Source organism: Eubalaena glacialis, chromosome 15 (genome assembly GCF_028564815.1).
Source record: "Eubalaena glacialis isolate mEubGla1 chromosome 15, mEubGla1.1.hap2.+ XY, whole genome shotgun sequence".
Classification (NCBI taxonomy): Eukaryota; Metazoa; Chordata; class Mammalia; order Artiodactyla; family Balaenidae; genus Eubalaena; species Eubalaena glacialis.
The window spans coordinates 71,666,101-71,675,600 of record NC_083730.1 but is presented as its reverse complement, the minus strand read 5'-3'; the positions used below and the strand labels follow the sequence as shown (position 1 = coordinate 71,675,600).

General features: G+C 56.4%; 1 protein-coding gene across 1 annotated transcript in view; it reads right to left on the bottom strand.

The window, feature by feature from the left end:
- Positions 1–1,821: 1,821 nt before the first annotated feature.
- The window catches only part of ZNRF3 (zinc and ring finger 3), a 146,083-nt gene continuing 138,404 nt past the window's right edge, over positions 1,822–9,500 (bottom strand). The window contains exons 5-9 of the mRNA XM_061169424.1: positions 8,866–8,976; positions 7,754–7,921; positions 6,068–6,170; positions 3,639–5,399; positions 1,822–2,228 (exon numbers count right to left, since the gene is read on the bottom strand). Of these exons, the coding sequence (XP_061025407.1) occupies positions 2,185–2,228; positions 3,639–5,399; positions 6,068–6,170; positions 7,754–7,921; positions 8,866–8,976 (2,187 nt within the window). The 3' untranslated portion in view covers positions 1,822–2,184. The remainder of the gene's footprint in view (positions 2,229–3,638; positions 5,400–6,067; positions 6,171–7,753; positions 7,922–8,865; positions 8,977–9,500) is intronic.

The following is a 9,500-nucleotide window of genomic DNA, read 5'->3' as shown; positions in this document are numbered from 1 at the left end:
TTTGGGGGTATGATTTCAGACAAGGAAGATAATATGCACTCAAAGGCATTAAAAACAAACAAACAAACACAAAGCCACAAACAAACAAACAAAATCTCAACAATGAGAAGCTGCTTTTTGTAGTTCATGTTAGAAGCCATACCCCCCACCCCTTCCCTAAAACCACAAGATGCAAGCTGCTGTCCTCAGCAGCTGCTACTCCTGGCCCGAGGAATAAAGGCGGCCCAGATCACGTGTCACAGGCTCAGGCATTTCGCACACCCTCGCCAACAGGTGTGCTGGGCACAGGCGGGGCTGGGGGTGGGGGCAGCCCCCAAGGGACTGCACCTCAGAGGCTGGACGACAAATCTCACCACAGTGAGCTCCTTAATGGCAAATGGCTCAATCGTTTGACGCTGGAATTTCTTTCTGACAAATCCTGGCTGGAAGTAAGTAAATTTCCTCATCACAGGCTGGGGTTTTTAAGAAAAAGGGATTCAGTAAGATTCTCATTCAAAACGTTGTAATGTGGACCCTGGGCTGACCTTCCCTGGGCCTGACTGGAGAAGAGCCATCACAGTCCCCTGGCAGCCCAGGGCGGGTCTCTGCTTCCCCACCTACAGGGGGCCAGGACTCAAGGTTCCTATTCAGCAAACGAGCATTTCAGATGACAACAAACACCTGCTGAATAAATGAATAAACAGAAGTGACCAGAAGAGTTAGCGAACTCAAGGGCTAATGTGATTAGTTTCTTCTAAAAATATTTTTTAATAACAAGAAATACACTGAACAAAAAGGATAACGATCCCTGATCTGAAATAGCTTTAAATAGATTCTCCCTTTTAAAATGGAAACATCTTTTTAAAAATGGTTTGGGTTTTTAAACTCTTCCCTCTTAAAACAACAACAACAGCAACAACAAACAACAAAAGGTTGGAACAATATACAAAAACCTACCCTTTGGGTCTAAACTATCTGATAGTCTCTTTCACTCTGTCTCATGGAGAATCAATACAGAATAGTGCATTAGGTAGAAAGGATAGTAGACATTTGCAGGCGAGATGAGCAATTTCAGCCACGAGGCAGAGGGCTGAACAACCCTGAAGCAATGGGATGGGAAACGTTGTCATTCAAAGGGAGCTCAGACCCTATCGGTCCCGGCGACGCGCACCCAGAAAGACAGCCCAACGCGGGAAGCAGCCGGGGTGGGGGGGGGTGTGTTGCCGGGCGCACACGGACGCATGCGCACAGGCCCGCGCGGGGGCGCCCTCCATCCCCCCTCTCCCACAGCTGGGGCAGACACCAAGGCTGCAAAAACCACGTACATTCCTCCTGGGTGTCTCTCCCCCCACACCTCGTCGAGCCATCTCTGCAGCCAGTGGCAGGAAGCCCAAAATCAGGACTGTAAACTCTGTCCTTCTAGTTAGGACGATGACCAGAGGGGACAGACTGAGGACACTACGCAGAATCGTCCCTGTCACCCTGGGGCTTACGTAGCAATGGCTTGTCCCGGCTCCGCAGTGCTGCAGACCTTCCACCCGACCCCAAGCTGTTTCCATCAGCTGCCTGAAGGTGCGGGCTGGAGAGGCATGGCTTCCGAGAAGGCCTGACATTTTGTACGTTGGGATTTGCCACGAGAAAGTAAGAGGCAGCATTGCATTGTTCTCAGAGTTTGTACCCATATCAACTAGCTTTACTTCAAGTTTCTGGTTCATTTTCTAAGGCAGGTGTAGCCCTGAGATTTTCAAAGGCCTGAGCTCCCTCCAGGGAGACAACAGTATCTACACATGATGTGGTTCAATTAATGCAGCAGTGATTTTTTTTTTCAGCAAAAGTTGGCGGTTAGGGTTCTTTAAAATATATATTTAAATAACTTTTTACATTTACATATAATATCTTAAAAAACAAAGCAGAAAGTCAATCCCACACACCTCGAACCCCAAGCACACACACTTTACAAAACAGAAGAGTAACATGTTATCAAGAGGCAAAAGACTAAGAGAATTTTGTCTGTTGGTTTGTTAATTGGGAGGAGGGGTTGCCACACGTGGCTCACATTTTGGGTTGAGGAGGGCTCTCTTTTTTACCACTTTTGTGTTTGTCAAAGCTAAAAAAATCTTTTTTTTTTTCTTTTTTTTTCTGTAGGAAGTCAGAGTTTGGAGTCTCCGTACAGTTCCCATTTCCACGGAAGAGTTCCTTCTGAGCTCAGGCTCCAGGGCTGCCACTGTCGGCCAGGCAAGATCTCGGTCCTGGGAGAGAGAGAACAATCGTCAGGGGAGGGGGCCGGCCCCGCAGGCTTTGGGCACCACATGCAGGGATGAGGCAAGGGACCTGGGGGCCCATCCCAGCGTGTGGTGGGCTCTCAGAAGTGACAGCTCTGGATACTGGATGGACTGTGTATATGCTAAAGGGCTGAAGTGGAGCCCCCTTTCTGAGGGCACGGGGGCCTTCTAGGAACCCGGCCTCCCTCATCGGGGTGTGCAGAGCCTTCTGGAAACCCTTAGGCAGCATGAAAACACAATGTACAAAAGATGTGCCTCGGGCCCTGTTGCAGGCACTGGGAAGACCCCCATCGCGGAGCTCCCACACCTCACAACAAAGTAATTTCAGATCGTGAAAACCTGGGAAGTAAACAGAGGGTGTGAGAGTGAGCTCGGAGGGGGCTGGAGGGCGGCTCTTAAGCCAAGATCTGCAGGAGAGAAGCGGTAGAGAGGCCTGGAGGCTGGAATGAGCCTGGCATGTTGGAGGAACAGGACAGGGGCAAGGCGGCTGACGTCGTGAACAAGGAGGGACGCGGGAGGAGGTTTTGGGCGGCGGCAGGGCCTGATCATACAGACATGGGTGAGGGGTTTACATTTCTAAAATTTGGAAGGTAATGGCAAGTCAGTGAAGAGTTTTCTGGTGTAAAGACACAGACTTATGTTTTAAAAAAGACGACTCTGGCGCCCACTTGGAACAGAAGGCAAGAGCAGCCACAGGAGACCAGTCAGAAGGCTACTGCCCTCGCCCTGGAGAGAGGAAACGGGCCCAGCTGCGGACAGCAGGCGGGGAGCAGAGCAGATCCATGTGGGTTTACTTTGGAGATGGAATTGTCCCAGTGCTACTCAAAGGTGCTAGACTGCACACTGTTCACTACTGAAGACAAAAGGTTTGGCAACTTTATCACAATTTGATGATGTCTGCTGAATCTAATAATAAAAAATCTGGACTTGGGTTTTGCATGTCTTTTGCTAAGTTTCATTTTTCTGGGGATTCAATTTTCTGGACCAGGGGAAAACCAGCACATGTGGTTCTCACAGACAGGCTGAGAAGCCCAGGACCCTGGAGCGTGAGGGGCAGGGCAGGCTCAGGGCTGGGGCCTGGGCTTTTGGCCTGAGCATCTAGGTAGGGAGCCTTGGAGAAGGGGGTGCAGAGGGAGGAACTCGAGACACTGCTGTGGCAGGATCAAGTGGGATGCTTCCGCAGCATCTGGGGGAGAGCTCATGGAAGCAGAGGGCCCAGCAGGTCTGGAGCCCAGAGGAAGGGCTGGACTGGGGAGTAACACTTGGAAATCAGGTACGGATGGTGTTTAAAGCCAAGGGCACCAAGAAAGTCACTCAGAAAGTGACTGTGTAGAGAGAAGACCCAGATCCTGGCCTACTGTCACCGCCCGCTCTCACCTGCAGCCTCAGCGGCTGTGGCGCTGGAGTCCTGAGTGTCCTGGGGGGCACTGGGGGAGCTGGCCCCAGGGGCCCCCACATCCTCTGGAGGGCAGGGAGGTGACAGCGGTGCCCTGGCCGGGCAGCACGGAACCCGCTCTTCTTGCTGGGCTGCTCCCAGGCCCCTGTGGGGCCACAGGGCATCCGGACCTGGCAGCGTCCCACCCCAGGGGCCGAGGCCCCGGGTCCCTTGGCATTCGGAGGGCAAGCCCAAGTCACAGTCCACATCCTCCGGAATGATGGGGATGCGCTGGCTCAGGTCCCGGGCCCCGGGGTGGCAGCTGGGCGGGAGCTCCTGGGCCAGCGTGTACTGCACGCGAACCGAGCAGTCGTCGGTGTAGCAGCCGCCGCCCCCGCCCCCGCCCCCGCCCCCGCCATGGGCCACCTGCTTCTCTTCATAGAAGCAGCAGGGCAGGCCCTCGTACTTCACCCCATCTGTCCTGGGCAAATGGTCCGGGTGAAGGCCATAGCGGCCCTGGGAGCTCCCCGGCTGCGACTCCCCACCCTGGGGGCTGCAGCCCTCACAGGGCGGGGGGCCCAGGAACAAGAGGCCGCCCCCAGCCGCTCCCGCTCCGGGGTCTGGGGCGGGGGTCTGGGGCTCACAGCAGCAGGCACACGGCGGCCCCTCCCGGGCCCCCTTCCAGGTCCTCCTGAGGTCCGGGGCGGCCCCGGGAGAGGCCTCGAGCCCCCCTTCTGAGGTAGAGCTGTTGGGCCCCCGGGGCTCCAGGGAGGAGCTACTGCTGTAGTTCATCTCCAGGCTGCAGGTGGACAGCTGGTCCCCCGAGGGAGAGGCGGGCCCGGGCCAGGGCTCTCCCCGCCCCGCACCTGGGCGTCGGGCCGCAGCCCGGAGCTCCTCGGGGGGCGGGGAGCCCTCGAGGCGCACCACGGGCCCCCGGCCTGAGCCCCCCACGTCTCCGGTGCGACAGGGGCTGCGGCTGCGGTAGACGAAGGGGTCGTAGTCGCTGCTGAGAGAGCTGCGGAAGGTGGAACAGCTCCCGTACACACCCTGGTTGCTGACCTCCGTGCAGTCCACCACCGAGTCGCTGGAGGAGCAGCGGCACTGGCCCGAGCTGCCGCTGCTGCTGCTGCTGTCGCTACCCGGGCCGTCGGCCAGGTAGCCGCTGCACACCGAGCGGTGGCCGTGGTAGCAGCTGAAGCTGGACGCGCTGCCGCTCTCCAGGTGCGAGGCCGGGGCTGCGTGCACCGCGGGGGCGAAAAGCAGGCCCCCACCGCCCGGGGGGAAGGCCCGAGCCGGGCCCCCGGGGGCGAGGCCGGGAGGGGGCTGCCCCTCCTGCTCGGGGTAGCTGAGGCCCCGGAAGTAGTAGTGCTGGTACATGGTCTCGTACTGGGAGAAGCAAGCTGCCTTGGAGAAGCTGCGGCCGCCGAACTTGGGCCTGCGGAAGGGGGGCGCCGGCGAGTAGGGCCGGTGCTCCAGGCCGCAGCGGTGAGGGGCCAGGCTGTGGTCCAGGTGGAGGGGCGGGTAGCCGCGGATGTAGGCGGGGGTCTGCGGCGGGAAGAGGCCCTGCTCCCCGCGCCGGTCCACGGTCAGCAGCGTGACAGGGTTCCCGTGGGCGTCCATGCTTGTCCTCGTCGGGTAGGCGGGGATGGCGCTGGCCCTGTGTACGCGGCCGGGGTAGTGCACCGGCAAGATCACCCTCTGCTGCCGGCCGCGCGCCAGGCTGCCGGTCTCCAAGCACACGGCGCTCGGGTTTCCCTTTTGTTCTGGGGAGAGGCGGAGGAAACGCGGTCAGGGGGGCGAGCACGCTGGGGCCAAGGGCTCGAGGGGCGGATGCGGGCACAGACTGAGGCGGCCGGCGCCAAGGTGCCCAGTCTCACGACCATGGCCCATTCTAAGCTGCCACCAAACCCGGCCACGCGGGTAGAGGCCTCCTGCTTCTCCACTCGAAAGGTGGTCACTCCTGTCAGGGTCCATCTCCCACCTCCCAGCTGCTCTGCACGGCATAAGGCTCGAGAGAGCAACAGGGACACGGAGAGGAAAGGCATTTTCCCTCTTGGGAGAACAGCTACCTGGAGGGCACCCTGCCTTCCGGGCCCTCATCCACCACCACAGGGAGGCAGCGGCAGCATCACAACCCCGAGGTACCAGGCATAGCAAGCATCACCACTGTCATCCCGCTGAAGAGATTGTGGGCCCAGGGCCTGGAGAGGCCGGGTGCCTGGCCCAAGGTCAGGAAGCCAGTTCATGTCAAAGCCAGAACCCAAACTCAGGGTGATTCTTCAGAGGCCTCCAAACCCCAAGCCCCCACGCCTCCAAGTCCAGGCGGCAATGCTGCGGTGGTTTGCTCGCTCCCCAGCACGTGTCCTGCTCCTGCTGGGTACTCGGTAAAGACAGTGACACTCCAGCAACAACAGAGGCAGCGGAGAATTACCTATGATGTTGTGTCGACAGTGGGGGCAGGTGTGGTGCTGCAGCAGCCACGGGTCCACGCACTTCCTGTGAAAGCGGTGAGTACAGGGGATGACCCGCAGCTCCTGGGAGGGAGAGAGGACACACAGCCTGAAGGGAGGGCACAGGCAGAGGGCGGTGCTGTCTTCAGCCCTGCACGTGCTTCTTCCCGTGGAGCCTGGAGTGGACCAAGGAGCCCAGTTCACTGTGGCAGTGCCCAGAGGCTCCCCTCCCCATCTCTAGCTACAAGTGGGCTCTGTTCCCTGGAGTCAGGGCCCACACACGGGTTCTAGGGAGAAAGACACGGACCATCAGCCAGCTCCAACCACGGTGCTTGGTGTTGAGGGAGGAAGCAAGCTCCTTTCCTGTGAGAAGGGCACTCATACCCACGCCACACACACGGGACCGCCAGCGCTGTATGCTAGTGCAAATGGTGAGCCTGGGGGTATGGAAGGATGGCTAGATACACCCCAAAACCTTCTGCACTTCTGGGATGGTGGCTGGCTCCAGATACCCAAAATGCAGTGGGTAGAAAGGAAGATGCCCGGGACTCATGATTGACAGGTGGGGCAGCAAGGGGGCAAAGTTCTCCCGTCCTCCCCTTCACTGGACCCTCAGCACTCACCTGGGGGCACACAGTTAATAACAAAGCACCCGACGTGGAGAGGAGGTAATGGGGTTCTGAGGCAGGCAGAACCACCTCTAAAGTTCCTGAGCCCAAAGCACCCTCCAAACTTGCTAATTTTACTTTGATTTTCCATTCTCTGACCAGCTCAATGCAGTAACATTCAAACTAACACCTAAGGCTGTGCCTGACCGTGGCAAGAGTCCTACCTGGATTTTCTCGTGTAACCTTTGTGATCACCTGGAGTACAGGTCAGTCTCGGGCCCATGTCACAAGCATAGGCACAGAGAATAAAGTCACTTGCCCAAGATCACAAAGCTAGAACCCTCCTGGGCCCAGATGAGAACTCAGGCAGTCTGCAGGTAGAGACCATGTGAGACTATTCATCTGAAGGCCTCTGCAAAACCTCTTTTTTCATCCAACAGTCTACACAGCGGCGGGACACTTTCATCAAAGGGGCATCAAATGCCTGCAACTAATTCTGAAGTGGTTTGCTCCCCACTCCCCAAAATGTGTGTGTATATGCACGCCTCTATCCAGAAGGAGATGAAGCAAATGTGGCAAAATGTTAACAATGGGTGATTCTAGGTGAATGATGCAGCATTCATTGTCTGATTCTTGCAACTTTTCTGAAAGTTTGAAATTTTCAGAAAAAAGCTAGAACGAAAAAGGGGACATCACATCCCGTGTCTCTTTAAAAACGTAAATGTTCCATACAGCTTTGTAAGAGAGGTTTGTATCAAGTCAAGTGCCAGAGTTTTCAGAAGAGCAATTCTGAAATTAACTGTAAATGTTCTTAAAACTAGACGTTTTCTGGCCCATTATGTATTTCTGATCAACTTCCGAAATCACCTATGTTCAGCTTGGTCCCCTGGAGAGAGTGTCTGTGTGTGTGGCCACCCCCTTCCGGGGGGGAGGGGGCGGAATAACAGTTTGAAGGTCTCAGGACGTCCCTTGGAGACCTAGGCGGCTCGGCCCTTCCCCTTCCATTTGCGGGCCTGTCTACCTCATCCCCACCAGGACTGGCCCCGCCTCTGCCGTTACCTCTCCATCGATGTACTTCTCCAGGCAGATGGCACAGTCGGACGTGGAGCTGCTGCTGAGCGTGTCCAGGGCCCCGCAGCTCCCCTCCCGGCGCCCCTTGCTCTTGGAGTTGAACTTCCTGGTTTCCATCTTCTCCAGGGCCTGCACGGCCAGTCTGTTCATGGAATTCTGCACAGCAGAACGTGGTCCATGTTAGGGTCTGGGACATGTTAACAGCAGTAGTCACCCCTGGGGCCATGGTCGGCCAAACACTAGTCTCCATCAGGCCAGGACAGACTTCTGAGAAATCACTAAAGATTCAGAGGCCACAGCACAAGAGCACAGATCTTCTAGACTCCCAAGTGTCCACCACATCAGCCTAAGCAGCAGTACCAGCAGAGGTCTAGTCTAATTATTTGGCCAACTCTGCTCTGTGCTAAGGGTTCCTCCCTTCATTGGAGAATGTTCTGAGGGCAAATGAGACCATGCATGGGGGTGCCCAGCACTTGGCAAACCAGACCCGCTCGACAAACGTCAGCTGCTGCTCCGTCGGTGATGGCCACCCATCCTCGAGAGAACTCAGCGCCCAGGTCCACTGTCTCTCGCTGTGGACATCACACTGCTACACCTCTGAGAGTCTAGATTCCCGAGTATCCTCCCATTGCCCTCTACCCCCAAATCCTTCCTTCCTACAAGCACACAGTGGTGTGCCGGCTGGGGCACTAGGGCGGCTACTCTGTTTATTGAGAAACGCCTGGAGAGCTTGGTAGATGCAGAGTCGGATGAAGCAGGTCTGAGGTGGGGCCTGAGATTCTGCGTTTCTGCCAAAAGCTCCCAGGTGATGCTGATGCTGCTGGTCCCAAGATCATATTTGAGGAGCAGGGCTCTAGGGCTCCAGGTTGACATTTAAACATTTCTTTGGAAAAACCCCTGGCTGGAAACGGCCCCAGGGCTCGGCCTTTGTAGGACTGGCCCTTTCGGAACAGAGATGACACAGTGCTATAAGCTTTGCTCTGGTTTTTCTCCATCTTTGTTGGTTCTAGGCCACTGGGAACAGGCTGCAGGGCTCAGGACCAGGTTTGCACCGGCAAAGGGGCAGCAGGGATGAACACTTACAGGCTGCTCTGAGTTACCTGACTGCGTCGCTGCTTCAGCTTGATTTTGACAAGGAGGATGAGGCAGACCAAGGAGACCACGACGAAGAAGGCCAGGAAGATCCCCATATCAAAGTATTCCGTGGGTTGCTGGAACAGAACACAGACACAGTGAGTCACAGCTCTCTTCAGCCTGGGGATTGGCACACGGGCTGGGTCAGCCCTGGTCGGGAGAAGGATGGGGCCACCGGGCTGCATTTCCCCTCCTTTGCAGGGCACATGTGGGGTTCTGCTAACACACACACAGTGTGCTATCCAGGCCCAGGTAGTGCCCCGCAGTGTGGCCCGGGGAGGCCGCAGCGGTCTCAGCCAGGCCTCCTAACAGCCAAGAGAACTCTGTTCACAGAGCCTCGCTCCCTGCAGAATAGCGCAAAGTTCACCGTAACCGGCAGGAGCGGCCCTTCCAAATAAACACAAATATCACATTTATGGGACAAAGGAGTGAGTGTCATGTTTTGAGGGAACAGTGATTACTAACCATATAATTAATGGTTTACAACAACTCAGAAAATTGTATGCTGCTTCCACAAATATCAGCTTCCACTACAATGAGTCATATTTACCAAAGTGCTCTTTTTTCCTTTAAAAAGCAGCCAGCAAGTCAGTTCTTTTGC